Raw genomic sequence first — 24,839 nt, 5'->3', positions numbered from 1 at the left:
ATAGGTCCACAACTCGCTTTAATTACCACTGCGTAGTCCCTGAGATACAAACTATCAGTTAATTACTCTCACATTAACTTGTAACAACAACAACATAATAGTTTTAGGATAGCCTAAGAAATCAAAAGCTTCTTCAAAGGACTAGAGTTCATGAGCATACAGTACATGAACAGTACAATACAAAAAACTTTATTTACAAAATTAGTAAATTGTTTAGTTACAAAACTGATAAATATATACTGTATTTTACAATAAAAATACACAATACATGTATAACAATTTAAAAAATAAAAAGATGTAGTGTGACTCCCCAGGATAACGAGGATACCCTGATATCAGACTCTATTCTGGAAGCCTGGCCAAAGTATTCCAAGTACTCTTCTGTGGCAGAAAATTCACTTGCATTTGTAACACCAGGGCTCTTTTAGTGGCCTGTATTATTCAAGCTGCACAAACGTGCCTGTATATAATGGGATGGGCAGCACGCCACAAAATGCACAGGTACTGTAGTTGACACAAAAGGTAAGAATATCAGCACTACAGAATTTAAATCATAACTGTAATATTTCCCTTCCCAAGCTAGTACATATGTACGCATACAAAATCTGGCAACCCCACCATTCATGAATCACGACACACTAACCCCACAGTACCTATCAATGGCCAAGTCTCCACATTATTCAGAGCTCTGGTTACACAGCTTTTCAAACATCGCCTTAATGCTCCCAAATCCAATACAAGAAAATACCTGGCTGTTTGTCCTATTTGAAATTCTGAAGTCTCCATTTAAACTCTAAATTCACTAGAAATTACTTTAGATCAGTTGTCTGTGAGTATTTCAGTGGTGCCAAGTTAACCAGACACCATGCTTCTACTTCAAGGAGGGGTGTATTACAGAATAATTGTAGATCTTGGTGGAGTTTTTCTTTAAGATTGGAATGTAATATAATCCCATCACTCTTGGATGCCTCAAACTCAAGTAGATATTTAGCAGTCCTTCTTTGCTATGTATTGGATTTCTGGCCAGTAGCTAAACTAACACATTCTGCACATCTGTAAACAGTTTAGCTGATCACATTGCCTGAGTCACATTCTCAGTTATATTTATTTTATAGTATCACTACTGCGGTGTCCAAGACCGGTGTTACTCAGGCCTTGGTTAACAAGCTTTGTTTATACTTTAAATCTCATTCGAAAAGTACTGTACAGTTCCTAAATGAAGTCATAATACCACACAGTATAATGTAACTGTTTCTGCTTGGTAGCAGCACAGGGATATTCGGCATACAGGCAAGCCAAGCTCCGTACTTTGCTAGCAGATCTGGTGGATGTGACACACACGGCTGAAGCCAGGTCCCATTGAAACCTAATTTGGGAAGTTACATTACAAAACTCATAACTTAAAATGAAATACAGCTGCTGGAGTCTACTTTCGTTAACCTGTTTTCCATGACTGCTGAAAAGTGGTCACAAAAGCCTGTGGGGGGTCTAGCTTTTTGCAGTCTAACAAAAACACATCAATTTAATTAGGTCCTACAAGGAAATGTCCTTAGGGGGTTGTACTGTAGTCCCTGGCTTCTGTGTGAGCGTGATGATTTATCCATCCCAACCAGACAAAATAGCATTTATAACAATATATAAAATGTAAAATACTGCGGTGCTGTAAACAGTGGCGGATCTTGCCACAGGCAAGCAGGACTTTTGCCCAGGGCGCCGCCTTCCGGAGGGCGCCGGCGCCATCCGGAGGGCGCCGGCACCATCCGGAGGGCGCCGCACCATGGCAAGATCCGCCACTGTGCAGAGTGCCCCCCAGCAGTGCCCCCGCGCTGTGCCTCCCCCCGCTGTGAGAAGGGAACCAGACGCTACGCGTCTAGTTTCCCTTCATGGCAATGGTCCCCCCCGCTGTGAAGGGAATCAGACGCTAAGCGTCTAGTTTCCCTTCATGGAGAGGACCTTTGCTGTGTGGTGCGCGATGACATCATCGCGCACCGCACAGCATTGTAGCACAGACGCTAGGGGTCATAATTGACCTCTAGTGCCTATGCTGTGCTATGGGGGAGACGTCATGACTGACGTCTCTCCCATAGATCCGAGGAGAAGAGCGGCGCCGGGGGGAGGTCTGTATGTCTGGAATCAGGAGCGGGGTATAGTAAGTATACTTTGTTTGTTTTTTAATTTCCTTTCAGCAGCGCTACAAATGGGGGCGTGACTGACCACGCCTCCGCATTAAGCCACGCCCCTAACTTTTGCCCGGGGCGCCACAAGGGAAAGAACCGGCCCTGGCTGTACAAAAGTTTTAGGCATGAGTGGAAAAAATGTGGCAAAGTAAAAACGCTTTCAAAAATAGAAGTGTTAATAGTTTATTTTTATCAATTAACAAAATGCAAAATGATTGAAAAGAAGAGAAATCTAAATCAAATCAATATTCGGTGTGAAAGTCCTTTGCCTTCAAAACAGTATTAATTCTTCTAAGTACACTTGTACACAGTTTTTGAAGTAACTCGGCAGGGAGGTTGTTCCAAACATCTTGGAGAACTAACCACAGATCTTCTGTGGATGTAGGCTTGCTCAGATTCTTCTGTCTTTTCATCTACTCACAGACAGACTCGATGATGTTGAGATCAGGGTATATAGTGGCCATATCATCACTTCCAGGACTCCTTGTTCTTCTTTACGCTGGAGATAGTTCTGAATGACATTAGCTGTTTGTTTGGGGTTGTGGTTCTGCTACAGAATAAATTTGGAGCCAATCAGACTCCTCCCTGATGGTATTGCATGATGGATAATTACCTGCTTGTATTCCTCAGCATTAAGGACACATTTATCCTGACCAAATGCCCAACTCCACTTGCTGAAATGGATCCAAAACTTGCAAGAAACCTCCACCATGCTTCACTGTTGCCTGCAGATACTCATTTTACCACTCGCCAGCCCTTCGGCACTCCAGTTCCTATGTTTTCAGGCATAGTTGAGTCGCTTAGTCTTCTTTTCACTTTGAAGGTATGGCTTTTTGCTAAAAGTTCTTCCATGAAGACCACTTCTGGCCAGACTTCTCTGAACAGTAAATGGCTGTACCTGGGTCCCACTGGTTTCTGCCAGTTCTGAGCTGATGGTACTGCTGGACATCTTACGATTTAGAAGGGAAGTAAACATGATGTGTCTTTCATCTGATGCACTAAGTTTCCTTGGCCGACCACTGCATCAACTGTTTCCATTGTTGCCCGTTACTTTGTTCTTCAATGCTGAGAAATACAGGCAGGTACTTATCAATCATGCAGTACCATCAGGGAGCTGTCTGATTGGCTCCAAATGTATTCTGCAGCAGGACAATGACCCCAAACATATAGCCAATGTCTTTAAGAACCATCTTCAGCGACCCCCACAGAGCCCTGATCTCAACATCATCATGTCTGTCTGGGATTACATGAAGAGACAGAAGGATTTGAGCAAGCCTACATCCACAGATCTGTGCCTGCAGAGTTTCTTCAAAAACTGTGTGCAAGTGTACCTAGAAGAATTTATGCCGTTTTGAAGGCAATGGGCTGTTATATCGAATATTGATTTGATTTAGATCTGTCTTCTGTTCATTCACTTTGCATTTTGTTAATTGTTAAGAATAAACTATTAACATTTCATTTTTTCCACGCCTATATATATATATATATATATATATATATATATATATATATATAATGTATTGCCAGCAATGTGTGAGGGATATTAATTGTATATAGAGTGATTATATAATGTCTGCCCCACAGAAAACACATATACAGTAGCTAATACTATATGTAAAAATTTGAAACATTTATTTACTGGTCACACTGAACTATTGTTTTGTTTTCTTAGCTTTAACTTACCCACTACCACAATGCACCATTATTGTGTTTTCTACTAAACGTGCCGATTGGCTTGTCTCCTTACCCTATTTGTACTACTGAGAGTGTAAAATGAGATAGGGACTCTACAGAAATCACCAATTGGCATATGAAGAACCACTGGTGTAACTAGAGACTTAGAGGTCCCTGACAAAGTCTCAAGGTGGGCCTCATATTTGATTTCTATAAAACCTTATATCTACATGTGCTGCTGTGTAGGTACCAGTGGAGCCAAACAGGTAACCGGCAGATAAGGAGGGAGCTGTACAGAATGCTGGTCAGAGGCACTCCCAGGGGACAGGCACACCAACAGGCAGCCATGGAGTTACCCACGGGGACAACAACCTCCTCAGGATATTGGCAGATAGCAGGGGCTCAGGTGGGCGCAGAAGGCAGCAGCATTGTCAATGATGATCCCAGACAATGATCTCGGAGCCTGGAAATCCAGGCCGCGGCTTTGGCCTATCCAGACACCAGAGCTCAGACACCGGAGCTCAGAAGGCCCCCTTCACCTTGTGGGCCATTGGACATTTGCCAGTCTAGCCACCATGTAGTTACGCCACTGTGAAGAACCCAGTTACCAGCCTTCTCCTACTGATCCAGCAGGATGCATTGGTAACATTCTACATACCTGGAACATATTAATAGAACATTTACAAATAATTTTCCTACCAGTTTCTCCAAAAGAAGTGCATGGTTCAGCTTCACCCCACTTGAAAGTTCCTTTTTCATTCTGTTAATAAAACATATACAATTTATGAAGCACACAAGCAAAACAGTATATCCAATAAATGATTTGTTGCACTGTAACAAAGTCTGCTTTATGCGACTTTATACTAATTTATTGCATTATAAGAAAGTCAAATCATGGGCTAATGGAAACCTTTACAGGTTGAGTCTCCCATATCTGGAAATCCAAATCCAAACTACTCCGAAATCCAAACTTCTTTGAGCGTGACTGAAATAGTGACACCTTTGCTTTCTGATAGATAGCTCCATATGCACAACCTGTGTTTCATGCACATAATTATTACAAATATTGTATAAAATGGCCTTCAGGCTATGTGTACTAGGGTTAAATGAGACATAAATGCATTCTGTGTTAGACATGGGTCCCATGCCCAAGATATCTCATGGTGGTATGCAAATACTCCAAAATACGAAAAATCTTACATCCAAAATACCTCTGTTCCCAAGCATTTTGTCTTTTTATGTTAATGATATCTGCATACGCTTTGTTTTAGTCAGGTGCCCAAAGTGTGCAGTTATAGACTGTGATCCCAGGTTATTATAGCATATTATAAGGAAGGAAGATGGGCGCCAACTGCTGTTACTATATAATTGCACAATGATGATAACATTGGAGAGGCATGCGTTAAAGTTTTCAAAAAGAATTACGATTTAACAGTTCTGGTGGGAGAATGTGATGGTTTATTATCTAGGAAGGTATACCTAGCAATATTGTCATTTACAGAAAATGCCATGTTATGGATGTAGAACATGTGAGTTCTAGGAAGTACTGATGCATCTGCAGTCTAAGGCCACCCATATGTCTTCTATTGGAGATCCTGTATCTAATCCATCAGTCCAGACACTGAGGCAGGAAATAACGTAGCTAAGGACTTCCAGGTATGTACACGGAAGTTTAAGTCTATGGAGACCCTTATGATAATGAAAAACACACACATTCATCAGTAAAAGAGTAAATGTGTAAACATAAGACCCGGAGTTTACTGATATCTATAGTGATCTTTAAATGCTTCCAAAAACACCAGAGGTTCTGTACTCATGTAAAGCAAGTCATTGAATGATTTATTATTACTGCCAGAAAAATCAATCACAAAGGGCTCCATTTCCTAAGCGAATTCATCCCTTTTGTGCAGCAGAAAAACATTTACACCAATCCAGAAGTACTGTATGTCATAACTTACTTTTCAATTTTCCACTTCACATTCAGGCTCTGGTGCTGAATTTCTGTAAGTTCTTTTTGGGTTTTTGATTCCAGCCTGGTGATACAAACACATCCCTCAGTTCAGGCCTGGCCAACCTGTGGCTCTCCAGCTGTTGTAAAACTACAAGTCCCATCATGCTTTGCCACTGTTTTGCTATTAGGGAATGCTAAAACTGTGGCAAGGCATGCTGGTATGTGTAGTTTCACAACATCTGGAGAGCCACAGGTTGGCCAGGCCTGCCTCAGTTCACTAAAGTCAGGTTTTCTTTGTAGTGGGACTCAATTCACTGCAGCCTGTTAATCATATAATCATCAGCTGCGGTGCTGTCCTCTGTCATAGTCCTTAACTTACTGCAGCCCATTGTTCTGCATAAGAGACTGGGGTCTATTTACTAAGCCTTGGATGGAGATAAAGTCACTGGAGATAAAGTACCAGCCAATCGGCTCCTGTCATTTTTCAAATCCAGCCTGTGACATGGTAGTTAAGTGTTTATTGGCTGGGACTTTTATCTCCAGCGACTTTATCTCCATCCAAGGCTTAGTAAATAAACCCTATTTAGAAAACATTGGCACTAACTAATAATATGTGTCGCCACTCACCACAGGCATACAAAATTCAGCAGCACCGTAATTTACTAACCCAGGACTTCTTTTAGATTCACATTGAAAACCCTGCACGTCTGCAAGGATTTTCTCTCCTTTTTTATTGGTAATTTAGGGGGACATTTACTAAGCAGTGATAAGATCGGAGCAGTAAGCCAGTGGAGAAGTTGCCCCATCAACCAATCAGCAGCTTTGTATAATTTTATAGTATGCAAATTATAGATGTTACTTCAGTGCTGATTGGTTGCCATGGGCAACTTCTCCACTGGCTCACTTCTCCACTCTTATCATTGCTTAGTAAATGTACCCCTTAGTCTAGATCAGGGGTGGCCAAACAGTCGATCGCGATCGACTGGTCGATCGCGGACATGCGACCAGTCGATCGCGATCCGCCGCCCAGCCACCCGAAGCCGCGCCTCTCCTGCCTGCCGCTCTGCCTCCTCAGTGACGGCAGAGTGTATAGCTCAAATCAGGTGCCGGTTCGTTAGCCAATGAGAGCTCGCGGACCGGTACCTGATTTGAGCCATACACGCTGCCGTCACCACCGGAGATTAGACTGAGAAGCAGGGCGGGCGGAAGACAGGAGAAGCGCGCGCTGCACTCTCCACTCCGGTGAGCTCTACTATGGGGGCATATCTGGCATTGTGGGCACATGGCTCAGTGGGGGCATATCTGGCGATGTGGGGCATATCTGGCACTGTGGGGTCATATGTGGCACTGGGGGCATATCTGGCTCTGCGGGCACATGGCACTGTGGGGGCATATCTGGCACTGTGGGTACATGGCACTGTGGGGTATATCTGTAATCTGGCGCTGTGGGGGCATATCTGGCACTGTGGGCACATGGCACTGTGGGGGCATATCTGTATCTGGCACTGTGGGGGCATATCTGGCACTGTGGGCACATGGCACTGTGGGGGCATATCTGTAATCTGGCGCTGTGGGGGCCTATCTGGCACTGTGGGCACATGGCACTGTGGGGCATATCTGTAATCTGGCGCTGTGAGGGCATATCTGGCACTGTGGGCACATGGCACTGTGGGGGCATATCTGTATCTGGCACTGTGGGGGCATATCTGGCACTGTGGGCACATTGCACTGTGAGGGCATATCTGGCACTGTGGGCACATGGCACTGTGGGGGCATATCTAGCACTGTGGGGGTATATCTGGCACTGTGGGCACATGGCACTGTGGGGGCATATCTGTAATCTGGCGCTGTGGGGGCATATCTGGCACTGTGGGCACATGGCACTGTGAGGGCATATCTGGCACTGTGGGCACATGGCACTCTGAGGGCATATCTGGCACTGTGGGGGCATATCTGGCACTGTGGGGGTATATCTGGCACTGTGGGCACATGGCACTGTGGGGGCATATCTGTAATCTGGCGCTGTGGGGGCATATCTGGCACTGTGGGCACATGGCACTGTGAGGGCATATCTGGCACTGTGGGGGCATATCTGTAATCTGGCACTGTGGGGGCATATTTATTTATTTATTTATTTTATTTATTTATTTACAGTTATTTATATAGCGCACACATATTCCGCAGCGCTGTCATATCTGGCACTGTGGGGGCATATCTGTATCTGGCACTGTGGGGGTATATCTGGCACTGTGGGCACATGGCACTGTGGGGGCATGTGTATCTGGCACTGTGGGGGCATATGTGTTTGAGGTTTTTACCTGTGGGGTCCAATGTGTTATTTCGTGTGAGGCAGTCATTACACTCTGTGCAGCAAGGCTACGTCCCTTTTTTTGTTATACCACGCCCACTTTTTTATACCACGCCCACTTTTTGTTGTACCACGCCCTTTTTTTTGCGCGCGCGCTATTATTCCTCCTAGGTAGATCACAAAAGCTTTTTAGCTTTCAAAGTAGATCGCCAACTCCAAAAGTCTGGCCGCCCCTGGTCTAGATGAATTAAAACCTTTTATCAGATAAAAACATGGGGAAAAGTGGCATTCTTAGCTTAATAACTAGACCCTCTAATTTTGGCTTTTTAATATTATTGAAATACAGTATAGTAAATTGCTGCTTGAGGAGAATTTTTTCATAAACCTTGTGCCAATGCTGACAAAAATACAAATTATCAGCATAGAGATTTAAGATCTAGGACGATATCAATTAGCTGTGGTAAATTGCTAAAATTAAATTGTTATAAAGAAGATCATTTTTTGACAGACCAGTGGTTTGACTTTGAACGTGTTTTTTATACCCACACGTCATGCAGACCCAAATGGGTCAGGTCCTGACAGAAGGGTTTAATGCTATTAACACAGTTGCGAGTCTAATGGGCCTATTTATCAATTACTATTTGTGGGAAATCCCCAGTTTAAAAAAAAACACACAGAGAAACCTGCAATTAGTAAATATCCCCCAAATGTATCTACAAAGGACCGCAGCTTATATTGGAAATATTTGCCGTGGGCTAATTACGTATTGCCATGAATAGTGGCGATAAGAAATTATAATTATCAAGTCAAAAACAGATAATTAGTAAATATGATCCTAACAGAAAGCTTTAGTCTAACAGAGAGCTGTCAGAGTGACTGCTGTGGAGGCCACTGGAGCAGGGACGTGCAGTCAGGGTAGGCAGAGCCTCTCCTGGCAAACTCCTGAGATTTCTTATAAAAATGATTACAATAATACAAAGAATATATTTATAACATAATCATCTTCTTTGTTTATTGTAATCCTTTTTATAGCTAACACTCGCCAGCTGTGTGGAGATCCCTGGAGCTGCAGGGAGACTAGAGATGAGGCAGCAACAGCTCTGCCTCAGTTCTACAGTAAGACACTGCTTTGCAGAGCTGGTGGCGGGGCCACACCACAGGCAGTAAAGCTGCACAGACAGGGAGCTAATAGAGGCATGCCTCTGATTGTGCAGGCGTTGTGCAATGATGGACACTTGGATGTGTCATGTGACCAGGAAGTGCACTGTAGTTGGAGCTCAGTCAGCAGCAGCAAGAGAAGACACAGGGATGCAGGTAGGAGACTAAAAGGACACTGCAGGTTAGTGTAGTGAGGGGAGAGTTACAGTGAGTAGGAGGTAAGACAGGTTCTCAGCATTCAGACCCATCCCCATTCACCTCACCGCACATCAGTGCACTGGAGTACGCTAAGCTCATTGTCATATTAATGGACCCAACTTGAGATGATATAGAAGATGGGTAGACGGTGACCATAAAGGGGTGCACATGGTGGGCAATAATAATCAGGTAGATTGTGGCATTAAAGCAAATGCTCACGTGGTGTAATGGGACCTACTGTGTGCTAAGAAAACAATCCCTACACCATTATTCATGTATTTGTGCTGTTTATGCCAAATTCTGGCCCTATCGTCTGCATGTCTCACAGCAGAGATTGAGATTCATCATATCATATGACATTTTTCCAGTCTATGTGACTTTGCTTAGTCTGTGCCCACTGTAGGTCCGGTTTCTTATTCTTAGCTGGCAGGACTAGAATCCAACAGGACTAGAATTTGCTGTGGTGTTCCGCTGCTACAGCCCACTTCGAGGTTCATCATGCTGTGTGGTCAGACATACTCTTCTGCATAGCTCTGCTGTAACGTATTGTATACATTTCATTTACTGCTGTTCTGTTGTCAGCTTGAACCATTCTGACCATTCTTCTCTGGCGGCGCTGCCTGCATTTCCAGATAATGTGGGAGGGAAGGGTCCGTTTTCTATAAGTGTCTAACAACACAGATTTACTGGACTTGCAGATCAGCGATCAGATCTGAGATGTCGGCAGGAGGCATCTTTCCTTCAGACGCCTCCCGCAGGCATTAGCATATTTTCGCACAACAGCTAAACCCACCTCTGAATCAGGATCTAAGTTGTTTAGATATTTGCTTTAATGAGCAGCTATACAGGTGTACCTAATAAAGTGCCCACTAGGTATATATAAAAAATGTCACTTAATAACTTCTGATTATTTGCCTTTTACCATCATTATGCTCATAGGCGTGCGCAGACCATTTTATTAGGGGGTGCACCGTCGGAGGGTTGTGTCTAGCACCGCCTTTTGGGCGTCTCTAGCACCATCTATTGACGGTCAATGCAATATAAAATATCCACCCTTGTACCAATCCTAATAAAGCAGATACATTGTCAGATGTTGTGGTGTGCACCAAACACCCCTGATGGCACTCGCTGCAATTACACTGCTCCTCCTCAGCCTGATCTGGCTCCCCCTCTCTTTCCCCTGCAAGCTGCAGCAGCTTACTTACAAGTCACTCAATGACACTCACTGACACTGACAGTCGCAGACTAGTACTGCTGCTGCTGGAAAAATGAGTGACATGTCAATGTTGCTGCCAACCGCCTGCCAGTATTGAATTTGTCTTCCTAAGAGGAACACTGGTTGCATGCTGCTCCTCATCAGTGGCTGGCATTGGCATAGCATAGAAGGAGAGCGGTGGGCATGTGGCGGGTGGGCATACGAGCAGCATGACGTAATCACATCACATCACGCTGTTTTTGTACATGGAGGTGGAGCTGGGAGTTTGAAATCTGGTGGCAGTGGCACCCTTGATTAACCCAGGCGTCTGGTCAGTAATACAGTCCTGACAGGGTGCAGCGCAGAGGGGACAGTAATCAGCTTGCTCAGCGATCGCTGCATCAGGCATGTGAGATCGGGGTGCCAGACATTAGGGGGTGCCTGTGCGCACCAGGCACCCCCCCTGCGCACACCTATGATTATGCTGCATGCAGATATTGGTGGCACTCTAACACAGTGCCAAGATGGCGCCACACATGCACAGTACTTAGGTTGGTGGCCATGAAGCCTCACTGGAGGAACAATATTTATTCTTACCAGTCCACTTTAAGGCATTAGTTGGACCAGAGCAGATACCATATTAGTGGGCTCCCTATCCAGCAAAAACTTGGGAGCATATTCCCACTGGAATTATTCTGTGAGAGGATGTAACATCTTTAGAAATTGAGGAATGATATTGGAAACCTTAATTCATTTAGGATTATGCTTGGGCCTGGATTCAGGCTTGGTTTGGGCCTATAGATATAATTTGTTGTGGATTTAGAACTTGGAGGTTACATAAGGGTTGCTGTTATTAAGGCTATTAGGTGAAGCCTAGTATTTTATTTTATTTTAACTTTTGCAGGCCATACACTAAAAGACTATTCCAGGCAATATGACAAACAAGCAATGGTCTGACAAATACAAATGATATTAATGTGACTCCAGTCATTGAAAGATGTATCCTCCGGATTTTACAGTACACTGGTGGGATAAAAGGAATGCTGCTGAACAACGGTCTGCCATATAAAGCATGCTTGAAAAACAAATCATCAAGACCATTTTTTGGCATTTGAGAATGCTTGGTAGTTTATCTTTCATATCCATACATTAAAGATAATTGTTCAGAGTGGATGAGGGTATGCCCAATTTGAGAGATTAGCATTCGGTGTATACCCATCTTAAAACAGCAAGAGACGGTTTTGCAGGATTTAGGGGTTTTACCTATTTATCAAGGCCCCCTAGGTGAAAGCAATAGCCTTCACCAGGGACATTCTGATCATTCTCAGGATAGGATTAACTGCAGGTGCCCACAGGAAAAGATGCTTCTTAAAATAATGCATTTTACTGTTCTTTTTATTTGTATTTTTAAACTTTTCTTCTATTTTTAACTTTTTTTCAAAAATCCATTTTTTTTTTTTTATTGAATTTGAACTCCAGGTCAGGCTTCTAGTTCTACTGCGCAGCCAATAAGCTGGCTCATGAATGTGCTCTTTAACACCAAACGGTTAATACTACACTTACACTTACTGCTGTTCATCGCTCAGCTGCACTGGTGACTTTTATCTTTAATATAAATACAGTAGCAATAAACAAGATTTTCTAGCGCTGTTGTGAACAATGCTACAAAATCTTCGTTTCATAGGGCTTTTAATAAATAGGCCCCCAAAGGGCTGAAATGGAAACTATCCAAACTAGGCTCCATTGCTAAGAAGTGGACAGTTGGCACCCTGTTAGCAGGGTCCAGGCAGTTGCTCCTATATTAACAGAAGTACTGCGTCTATTGATGTTTTTCAAGCAAATACATTATTTTTGGTAATAAAAATTAGCTAATACTCAATTATTTGATTTACTATTATTTTCTACTTGACCAAAAATGAAAAGAATAAAATATTTTATTTAGAGATGTGCAGCGGACACTTTTCGGGTTTTGTGTTTTGGTTTTGGATCTCCGCTCGTGTATTGGATCTGGATTGGTTTTGCCAAAACCACCCTTTCGGGTTTTGGTTTTACTTTTGGTTTTGGATCTGGATGTTTAAAAAAAAAAAACAAACAGCTAAAATCACAGAATTTTGGGGGTAATTTTGATTCTACGGTATTATTAACCCCAATAATATTAATTTCCACTCATTTCCACTAATTTCCAGTCTATTCTGAACACCTCACAATATTGTTTTTAGGCCAAAAGGTTGCACTGAGGTCGCTGGATGACTAAGCTAAGCGACACAAGTGGGCGGCACAAACACTTGGCCCAACTAGGAGTGGCACTGCAGTGTCAGACATAATGGCAGTTTTAAAAACCAAGCCCCAAAGAGCACATAAGGCAAAGAAAAAAAAAAAGAGGTGCAAGATGGAACCTTCCTTATGTTGTTTAAACAGGACATGCACAGTTTAATAAACCCATCATTTCAGCGACAGGTGGACCCCCTGAAAAAAGTTTGCCAAGTTCTCCAAATCATAGCTAGCTAAAAACATACAGTACCACCTCCTTCTTTGATGCCTTTTCTCATAATGTGAAAAGTCAAGAGGAAGAGGACAGTGTCAAGAAGGTGATTAAAAATTTGAGAGGCACATGCAATCAGACACAAAACACACATGCTTTCACCTCCACTCTTATATTAGTATGGAAAGGAAAGCAAATATATAATTACCACATTACTGGACAAACTGAAAAACTAGGGGCCAAAGCCTCCAAATTTGTACCCCCTTCTCCATGTTCAGGGATTAAGATAATCTCAGTTTTAATGCTGGGATGCAAATAAACTGGTGTATACCACAGGATCAAGATTGGATATTTTCCCCTCCACGGAGTCTGGAGACTTATTTTGTAAAATCTCGTGGGTTTCTTTTTTTCCATTTGTGTATTGCATTTTTATTTACATATTTTGTGGCAGATGCCTTATTTTTATTTTTCATAGCTCCCAGATACACGCATGTGAGCATACCTGTGTGTCCCAGTTACACGCATGTGAGCATACATGTGTCTTGTTTATTTTTTTCAGATTTAATTTTTAAATAAAGCAGCCCCTTAGATGTTTTAGCAGCCCCTCCTGAGCCCCCCAGCAGCCCTGGATGGGGCAAGTTGATTTCGGATGAGTTCAGTACAGTACTAAGCAGGACTGTGCAGTGAATTTTTTGTTATTGAGCCCCTGCCCTAGTGGAGCTTACCACTCTGCAGTCAGGAATAATTACATACCATAAGTAGGACTGTGGGGGGAAGCAATACTAACCTCTGTGCCCCCAGCATGCTTCAGCCTGGCAAGCCAGACATCTTCCTGGCTGTATGCCACCATGAGACTCCATACTGGGCCTTATTCAGTAACTTTGCCTCACAGGAGCTCCTGGCCCATCTAGTGCTGCAGTGCAGTGGAAAGCTGATGCAATGCAAGATCACTGAAACTCTGTTCTTCTAACACTGCGAGGTCTTGCGATAATCCTACGCAGCCCTTAGGAAAAGAACCCACCTTTGAGGCTATGTTTTCACAAATCTGCTTGTGATGTTGAAGCTTGTTTCATATCTGCTCTAGGCTTTCATTTAAACCTAGGATCAAGTACAGCAGCACCCCTGGAATTATACAGCAACACCTCTGGATTTATACAGCATAGGCAGCACCCCTGGAGAATTACACAGCACAGCAGACAGGCAACAGCACCTCTGGACTTAAATGGCAGTGGGACAGCACCCCTGGGCTAATAGGGCAGAGGGGCAGCACCCCATATAGGGCAGCATCCCTGGAATGATGTGGCAGACAAAGAAAAGACGTGCAAGATGGAATTGTCCTTGGGCCCTCCCATCCACCATTATGTTGTATAAAACAGGACATGCACACTTTAACAAACCAGTCACTTCAGCGACATGGTCTGCCACATGACTGTGGTTGAAATGATTGGTTTGTTTGGGTTCCCATCAAAAAAGAAGCAATTAATCTCTCCTTGCACAAACTGGCTCTACAGTGGCAAGATGTCGTCCTCATTCTCAGATCCCCCCCTTCAGTATTTACATCCTCTTGCTCACAGAGAAATAATATTCAAACAAACCACATAATTTAGATGTCAGTGGACTGCTTACGCTATTACCCAAAGTTTCTTGACAATAACTTATGATGAATGCGCTGCAGGTGACATATAAGGGAGGATGTTCCTAGGTGGTTAACATCCTTAACCTTACTTATTATGAATTGAAAAAGGCAACAGATGGCTTGACACCTGTTGTACGGATTTGTGGAGAAATAATTCCATACTGAAGAGGTGGCTTTTTTGTTATTGCCCAGGCATGACAATGGGCTTTTTCATTCCATGGACAACAACTGTCTCCTGTGGTGTCTTATTCAAACAAACCACATCACCATCAGAATTCTCATCATCAACTTCCTCCGCAGCGCCAGCTACACCCATATCCTTCTCATCCTGGTGTACTACTACAGTGACATCCTCAATCTCAATATCAGCAACTGGACTGGCGGTGCTCCTCCCAGCACTTGCAGAGGGCGTGCAAATGGTGGTAGGAGCCTCCTCTTCCCATACAGTCTTGTGAAGGTCAGGCCTAGACATCGCAGCTGCGGACAGTGCCAGCACCCCTGTATTTTCACAACACCCCTGTAATTTTACAGCATACAAGACAAGGCCAGTGTACATTTATTTTCACTGCACCATTGTATTTTACAGCATACAGGGCCAGTGTACTTTTATTTTAACAACAGTATCCCTGTATTTTATACAGCATACAGAACCAGTGTACTTTTAACAGCAGCAACCCTGTATTTTTTTTTATAGAAAACAGGACCAGTATACTTTTATTTTAACTGTAGCACCCCTGTATTTTTACAGCCTACATGACCAGTGTACTTTTATTTTAACAGCAGCACCCCTATATTTTTACAGCATACAGGACCAGTGTACTTTTATTTTAACAGCAGCACCCCTCTATTTTTTACAGCATACAGGACTAGTGTACTTTTATTTTTACAGCAGCAGCCCTCTATTTTTTTACAGCATACAGGACCAGTGTATTTTTATTTTAACAACAGCACCCCTGTATTTTTACAACATACAAGACAAGGCCAGTGTACATTGATTTTCACTGCACCCCAGAATGTTTACAGCGTACAAGACAGGGCCAGTGTACATTTATTTTCACTGCACCCCAGAATTTTGAAAGCATACAAGACAGGGCCAGTGTACTTTTATTTTTACAACAGCACCCCTGTATTTTTACAGCATACAAGACAGGGCCAGTGTACTTTTATTTTAACAACAGCACCCCATCATTTTTACAGCATACAAGACAGGGCCAGTGTACATTGATTTTCACTGCACCCCAGAATGTTTACAGCGTACAAGACAGGGCCAGTGTACATTTATTTTCACTCTACCCCAGAATTTTGAAAGCATACAAGACAGGGCCAGTGTACTTTTATTTTTACAACAGCACCCCTGTATTTTTACAGCATACAAGACAGGGCCAGTGTACTTTTATTTTAACAGCACCCCATAATTTTTACAGCATACAAGACAGGGCCAGTGTACATTGATTTTCACTGCACCCCAGAATTTTTACAGCATACAAGACAGGGCCAGTGTACATTGATTTTCACTGCACCCCAGAATTTTTACAGCATACAAGACAGGGCCAGTGTACATTTATTTTCACTGCTCCCCAGATTTTTTTGCAGCACACAAGACAGGGCCAGTGTACATTTATTTTCACTGCACCACAGATTGTTACAGCATACAAGACAGGGCCAGTGTACACTGATTTTCACTGCACCCCAGATATTTACAGCATACAAGACAGAGCCAGTGTACATTTATTTTTACTGCACCCCTGATTTTTTACAGCTTACAAGACAGGGCTACTGTACATTTAATTTCACTGCTCCACAGATTTTTTTTTATAGCAAACAAGACAGGGCCAGTGTACATTTATTTTCACTGCACCCCAGATTTTTTACAGCATACAAGACAGGGCCAGTGTACATTTATTTTCACTTCACCCCAGATTTTTTACAGCCAGCACCCCTGTATTTTCACAGCATACAGGAGGACAGTGCCCCTGCCTCCTGTACAACACAGTGAAAGCAACACCCATATACAGCTGCAGCACCCCTAACAGCACATGAAACACCAGTGACAGCCAGGACAGCACCCCTAACAGCACAGATACACCACAGTGACAGGAACAGCACCCCTATAGAGAACACACTGACCCCACATGACACCACCACCCACGGAGAGACAGAGGTCTGTCTCTCTCACTCTCCAAGTCTGTAGTGAAAATGGCGGCGACACGTGGCTGTTTATATGGAATTCAAAACCCGCAAGAATCCGACAGCGGGATGATGACATTTTGCCTGGTTCTGATAAGTCCCGAGCTGGACTCGGATTCCGGCTCAGTACGGGATGTTCGGGGAGGTTCGGTTCTCTGAGAACCAAACCCGCTCATCTCTAATTTTATTATATTTAAAAACACTAAAGTTTTGCATTTTATTTGGTTTGTAAACTGCGCAACCTACTAAAAGCCAAAACTGCTCATCCAAGAGAAATATTTCAAACTGCAAAACCTGAAGCAGCAAACCTAATGTTTATTAGAAATAAAATAAAAAAAGTGGATTTGGCAGGCAGTGTAAGCCATCTTGCCTCTCAGAACTCAAATAATGATATAATAAATCATGTTTTTAAAAAGCTTACATGTCATTGTGACTGGTCATCTGGAATAGGGATCCTAAAAAAGTGATCAGGACTCCACAGTAAGGAGACTCTCAACCCTATAATACATAGCACTGGGCCAATCCCTATACTTCTTGAGCCAGGGCATCCGCATTTGTTTTTTTTGGTGGGCTTTATTAAGAAAATTATTTTATACAAAAAGCCACATAAATTTTTCTCACATTTAGGCCCCCAGTAATTACGTAAGGGAAATTTTCTGTAGGGTTAGGAGCTAATTGATTCAGTAAAAGACACCCAATATGGTCACAATACAGTATACAAATAGAAATAGCAGCATATCTAAAAGACAGCATAAGAGTTGTATAACCCATCGGTTCTCACAGAAACACAAGTGAAAAAATTTGCTCCATTTGTGGATCTTTTAAAATGTGTCAGTAAATACACCTGTGTACCTGCTGGGTGACCTAGAAAATGTGAACTGTTGGAGGTACCGAGGACAGAGTTTGAGAACCACTGCTGTAACCTTTCCAAAATACATAAAGACAGGGCTGAAGAGCTTGTCTACTTGAAATATTTAAACCTTTCCCTTTAAACAGGAGTATCATGAATGATGTACAAGAATATCAATAGTATAACCCGTATATACCAAATCTTTATTCTAATAATGCAAAACAATAAAACAGAAATTGAAGATTAAAGACTAATTGCCACTTTCACATAAAAAAAACCTGGGTTAGAACACAGTTTTAAGCTGTGTCACAGCGGCTTGAAACCCTGTTCACAGTGCAGGCTGGACCCAGGTTATTGCCGGGTCTTCCTTTTGCCAGCGCTTGGAGATGACATCATCATCTCCAAGCGCCGTCGATCCAGCTCTCTGTTTAATTTGGTCGGAAAAGTTGATTATTCGTATTGGCGTGATATACAGGCCACCAGGTCAGGAAGAGGAACTTGACAAGAACCTATTGCAGGACATAACTAAAATGGCATTAAAAGGAGAGGTAATAATCATGGGAGACTTTAATCTTCCTGATGTAAACTGGTAGGTGTCTGTTGCTAGTTCCACTAGAAGTAGGAACATTTTAAATTCCCTTCAGGGAGCATCCCTCCACCAATTGGTGAGGGAGCCCACTCGGAAAGACGCAATATTAGACTTAATACTTACAAATGGAGACAGATTATCGGACTTAAAAGTGGGTGAAAACCTGGGATCCAGTGATCATCAAGCAGTATGGTTCAGCATTAAGACAGAGACTGACTTGTCCCATACAAAAACAAAGGTGTTGGATTTTAGGAAGGCTGATTTTGTAGGGATGGGAAAATGTGTAAGTGATTCTTTGGCAGAGTGGAGGAACTTGGAAACAGTGCAGGAGAGGTGGGAAACATTCAAATGTGCAATATTGAAGGCAACAGACCTTTGTATCAAAACTGTTAGGAAAAACACAAGGAAAAGGAAGCCAGTGTGGTTTGCAAAAGAAGTAGCAAATATTGTGAGAGCAAAAAAGATGGCTTTTAGGAAATATAAGCAGACACAAAATAATGAAGACAAAAAGATATATCTTGTTAGACAGAAGGAGACAAAGAAGGTAATCAGATATGCAAAGGCACAAGCTGAGGAGAAAATGGCCCAGTCAGTGGGTAAAGGAGGCAAAACTTTTTTTAGGTATATAAGCGAAAAGAGAAAAACAAAAGGCGGAATTATAAAACTAAAGACGGACACTGGGAGTCTTGTTGAAGGAGACAATTTAATAGCAGATCATCTTAATGATTATTTTTGCTCAGTATTTACTACTGAAAGAGAGGGGAAGGGGCCACAGTTAAGTTGCAGGGATATTCAGGAAAATGAAACAAGTACATTTACAGAGGAGAAGGTCCTAACAGAACTCTCAAAGCTGAAAGTGGACAAATCTATGGGGCCAGATGGGATACATCCAAGGATACTAAAAGAACTTAAAGAGGTGCTGGTAGCACCATTGACAGAATTATTCAACCAGTCATTAGCTACAGGAGAAATTCCAGGGGACTGGAAAAGAGCAAACGTAGTCCCACTGCACAAAAGTGGAAGCAAGGAAGAGGCAAACAACTACAGACCAGTGAGTCTTACATCAGTAGTAGGGAAATTGATGGAAACACTCTTAAAAGAAAGAGTTGTAGATTATCTCAAATCCGGCAATTTACTGGATCCCAAACAGCATGGATTCACTGGAGGGAGATCATGTCAAACAAATCTTATTAACTTTTTTGATTGTGTGACTAAAGTGATGGATAAAGGTGGAGCCATGGATATAGCTTATCTAGACTTTAGTAAGGCTTTTGACACAGTTCCACATCGCAGACTGCTAAATAAACTTGAAAGTTTGGGATTGGATATTAGGATTATTGAATGGATAAGATCTTGGTTGAAGGATAGAAAACAGAGAGTTGTGGTAAATGGAGTGCATTCACAGGAGGGAAATGTTACCAGTGGAGTACCCCAGGGATCTGTACTTGGACCAGTGCTTTTTAATATCTTTATTGGTGACATTGCAAATGGCATTAAAGGGAAAGTATGCCTTTTTGCAGATGACACAAAGGTATGCAACAGGGTAGACACACCAGGTGGGGTAAAACAAATGATTGAGGATCTAGGTAGACTAGAGGAATGGTCAAGAGTCTGGCAATTACAGTTTAATGCCAAAAAATGCAAAATCATGCACTTGGGTCTCAAAAATCCTAAAGCTAAATACAGTATTAATGGCACTATACTGGAAACTACTGAGGAGGAAAGGGATCTAGGAGTCACTATTTCAGATGACTTAAAAGCAGGTAAGCAATGTAACAAGGCAATGAGGAAGGCTAGTCAGATGCTTGGCTGCATTGGGAGAGGAATCAGCAGCAGAAAGAAAGAAGTAATAATGCCACTGTATAGGTCATTGGTACGGCCTCATCTAGAATACTGTATTCAGTTCTGGAGGCCATATCTTCAAAAGGATATTAATACATTAGAAACTGTACAAAGGAGGGCAACTAAAATGGTGCATGGCCTACATCACAAAACATACCCAGAAAGACTAAGAAATCTCAATATGTATAGTTTGGAGCAGAGAAGGGAAAGGGGGGACATGATAGAAACTTTCAAATATATGAAGGGTTTTAACAAAGTCCAGGAGGGAAACATTCTCCAAAATGAAGAGAAGCAATAGGACACGAGGACATGCACTGAGACTGGAGGGGGGGAGGTTCAGGGGAAATTTGCGGAAAAATTATTTCACAGAAAGGGTAGTGGACAAGTGGAATAGCCTCCCATCAGAGGTGGTAGAGGCTAAGACAGTAGAGCAATTTAAACATGCATGGGATAGACATAAGGATATCCTTACAAAGAAATAAGGATCAAATAAGGTTAGTGATAAAAAATAATATAAAAAAAAAAAAAGGGGCAGACTAGATGGGCCAAGTGGTTCTTATCTGCCGACAAATTCTATGTTTCTATGTTTCTATGTTTCAGATTACCCTGGTCACTCTGTTCACACCTCAGGCTACCTAGGTTGGTGCCAGGTTCGATCCTGGTAGCTTCCAGGGTTGGATTCCCGAGTGATATAACCTAGGTAGACCCTTTCACACCAAACTTGGACCTGGTTTGCAAAGGCAATAACCCAGGTTATAAGTTTGGTGTGAAAGGGGTATAAAAGATACTACTAGACCAGTGTTTCTTAAATCCAGTCCTCGGGACATAATGATAGTGCAAGTTGTGTGTTCATTACTCACTGATGCATCTTAAAAGATCCATTCGTGGTTCTAATTATGTCTCTTGTAATTCTGAGGAGACCTAGAAAACATGCACTGTTAAGCCTCCGTACACACTGGGTGACATTCGCCTAATGAGCGACTAGCGCTATATAATTGAACGCTATATCGTTCAGCGGTATAGCACATACACACTTAACGATATCGTTCAGTGACATCATCCACCATATTCCCCGAACATGCAACTCAGCGATGTAGATAAAAGTTGAGCTGCAGATTCAATAGACCATAGATGAACGTGAAAGAGCCGCAGGTACACGCATCGTTCAGGCATAGACATTGGACGATATGAATGACAGATCTTGCAAAATAGATCGTTATCATTCATATGGTCCTGTGTTGTCGCCAAGTGTGTACAGGACCTTAGTGTATCCTGAGGACTTTCAAAAGCATTGTGTACTAGACAAGAATTATAAAATATGCACATTTTAATGAAGAGTATGACCCTTATTATATTCTTATATTATGTTATTACCACCAAGGCATATATCATAAAAAACACATAAATATCACCAGATCACCAGCATTTCAAATCCTTAGGATCCATGTGCCCTAGTTTATGAGTAGGATAAGGCTCCTTATAATAATATAAACACAAGTATGTCTGTGGCAATATTTGATATAGTGAGCTTGAGGCACATGAACATACAGCTCCACTATTACTCACGTACCTGCAATCACCAATATTGTGTAGTGGCAGCTTCAAAAACGCTGCCTCTCCTCTCCTATTGAGCTGTCCAGTCCCTGGTTAGTATCAAACGTTTAATGGTGTGTAGGTGGCCACCCCTGATACAGACGCTGATCATGGGACGTCTCTTGCCAGGCAGCTGTAGGTACTTAGTTTATCACCATAGCTTGGGTTAAGTCTGGTTACAGTGTCTCCCTGTTCTTCAGTTCTCTAACGTGTCCTTTCAAAGAAAATGTTACCAAAGCATGGCTTAAAACATTAATCTAAGAAACAAGGAAACCTCATCAAGCTGGGAGATTGCCTCCACATTGGGGGTGCCCGGGGCACTTTAGACAGGGGGGGCCCGGTTGAAGGGGGAAGGGGGGGGGCTGTGTATTAGATTGTACATACCTCCCAACATGACCCATTCCAGGAGGGACAACATGCTCTTTACATGGACTTACCTCTTAATATATGATTGTAGTCACCTGTGTTAAACTATTTAATTGATAAATTAGATGTTTCTACACAGGTGGGTACAATCATAACTTAAGAAGGAAGTCCAGGTAGAGAGCATTTTGTCCCTCCTGGAATGGGTCATGTTGGGAGGTATGTAATGTGTATATTAAATTTAGCCCAATTGTGTACATTAGATTTAAACTAATAGTTTAATAATGTCTGGGTACTATTTATAACTTCACCTAACTGAAAGACAACTATTTTATAAAATGTTATTGTAGTGGTACAAAGACAAGTTAAACAACCTTAAAATACACATAGAAAAATAAAATCTATAATTTATCTTGTCACATGCAAAAATAGCAGCAGCTTCTGTACTACTTACACACTGGGACAGGACTCAAGAGGAGAGTGTGTGTGTGTGTGTGTGTGTGTCTCTAGACCCTCATTAGATAACGATTAATAAGTTACCCAGGGCTCCCACCCAGGTGTGGAGAGAGCTGTTAGTGACACAGGGATCCATCCCTGTCTCCCTTACAGCTCTCTTCACCCTCCTATCTCTCTTCTAGTTGGGAAGCTCCGTCTATAGTTCATGATACTTCTGTGTCTCTGCCTGCACTGCAAACTGTCCTGCTTGCATTTCAGCTGTCTGGTTCTGCTGCTGCATAAGAGTGAATGCTAGTGATGTCAGTGTGCTCTGGCTGGGGGGCCCCCGATAGAGGGGGGCCGGGGTACAGTATGCCCTGCATCACCCCTTAATCTGGCTATGTATGGATACCACAATGTGCCTAATGGGTATCCTAGGTGACCATCAATTTAATAAGCTTCTCAGATGATATGTACTTAATGCACGGGCTTTGGCAAAGGTTTTGCATTGTAAGGGCTTGGATGGCCCCTCAGGGACCTGTCTTTGCTGACTGGGTTAAACTGATGTATAATAGAGCCGCCAAAGAAAAAGTTATATACTAATCGTGATACCCAGTTGAACTTTGAGCATATCTGGTGTAAACGCTGGTTTACATACAGGACTAAAGCAACACTTTAAAAAGACATTTCATACACTTTAAATGAAGCCGCTGCGGCCGCTATACTTAATCCACAACCTACGTACCTATTACACCATTAGCGTACAGAGTGCCGTACCGTGTACGGACTTTGCGTACAAACGCCGCGCTGACTGTACAAAGTACACGCAGCGCGTGCACACCCAAAGATACACCGTGAACCCTTAACAGCTATGCATGCGATAGTAATACACTTTAAACCTTAGCAGGGAAAGGAAAACACGACACCAGATTGTATTTAAACTGCTGGGTTCCGACACCACAACATATTATTACTGAAAGGGGGTTACAATCACAAAGCAATACAATACGAAAGAATAATGGCTACAGTCAATGGTACATACTTTTGGTTTCGCCTGCGCTTCCCGGTCCGGTCCTCAGTCATCAAGGGTGAGGACCTTCAGAGTCTGTGATAGTGACCTGACATGCAGCTGGCTCTTTATACAGTAGATCAAAACATAATACAATAGACACTGTGTGCTCTTCTTCCATTGGTTCGGGGGTGGGACATATCCTGTGCACCGGGGATCATTGGTCAGCTCAAGAAGTGGGCAATGGCTAAGACTTGAGATGTGATTTCTGTTGTTTGCATCTGAGTTCCTGCCCCATGACCAGTTAAACCCATCACATTAATCATACATAAATCTGGTATTATTAATAACTTAATGTGGTAATATATAATAATATTCTTATTCCCACCAGATTAATGTTTACGTGACTCTGAACAATATGATCCCATATATATATATATATATATATATATATATACACATACAAACAAACACATACATCTCCAAGAGTTTAGAATGTTAGTATCTCAGATTTCTAAATGTCTGGTTTGTATTTTTGTTAGCTATTGCTAATTGAGTTTCTCTCAGCCTGGGTTTCTGGGTATTGTCTCTTTGTTTGTTTTGTCTTCAGGTGAGACAATGATAATCAGTTCTTATTGCTTTCAATAGAAATTCGGCTACCCTAGTAAACAAAGGTGTTTGCCTTCTTCATAGAATTTCAAAGCTTAGTGTAAATAAGGCCATTGTATTTTAGTCTCTGGGAGTTTTAATTTATGTGTGACCGATCTTCATGCTATTTAGAAGAAGAAGCAGACAATGTGGGATTTATGCAATATATAGATAAGATTTATATGTCTTTGTGGCTTTTCCATGCGCGTACAAATTCCACTGTAATTACTCATACAACGCTCTAATGCGCAGGACCGCGGGAGCGACCATACGCAATTTGCGAATATGTGCACGCACAGCCGAATACGTACGCACACGGAGGCCATCTTTGTGGTGTTTGTACGAAATGTGTGTGTTGTAATATTTTCTGACTTCGACACTGGGGTCCTTGGCTCTGTTGTGCCTGCGGGTATTACGTCTACAGACCATGTCTGCCGCTGGTCCCCTAGCAAAGATATTCCTTTTTTTAATGATACATTTTATCATATTCTTTTTATATTTGCTATTATGCACCATAATGACCCTTTCTTCTACATTTGACCAT

At 42.3% G+C, this 24,839-nt stretch overlaps 1 protein-coding gene across 10 annotated transcripts in view; it reads right to left on the bottom strand.

Annotated features, from left to right (window-relative positions):
• FAM227B (family with sequence similarity 227 member B) overlaps positions 1–24,839 on the bottom strand; it is a 1,159,103-nt gene that overhangs the window by 90,562 nt on the left and 1,043,702 nt on the right. For 7 of the 10 annotated variants that reach the window (XM_063926018.1, XM_063926017.1, XM_063926022.1 and 4 more), the window contains 2 exons: positions 5,810–5,884; positions 4,551–4,611 (listed from right to left, as the gene is read on the bottom strand). In XM_063926018.1, coding sequence (XP_063782088.1) covers positions 4,551–4,611; positions 5,810–5,884 — 136 coding nt within the window. The other 3 variants (XM_063926019.1, XM_063926020.1, XM_063926021.1) reach the window with 3 other exon arrangements.

This window comes from Pseudophryne corroboree, chromosome 6, assembly GCF_028390025.1.
Source record: "Pseudophryne corroboree isolate aPseCor3 chromosome 6, aPseCor3.hap2, whole genome shotgun sequence".
NCBI classification, from domain to species: domain Eukaryota; kingdom Metazoa; phylum Chordata; class Amphibia; order Anura; family Myobatrachidae; genus Pseudophryne; species Pseudophryne corroboree.
The sequence above is the reverse complement of the archived record's forward strand: the minus strand, read 5'-3'. Positions and strand labels throughout refer to the sequence as shown.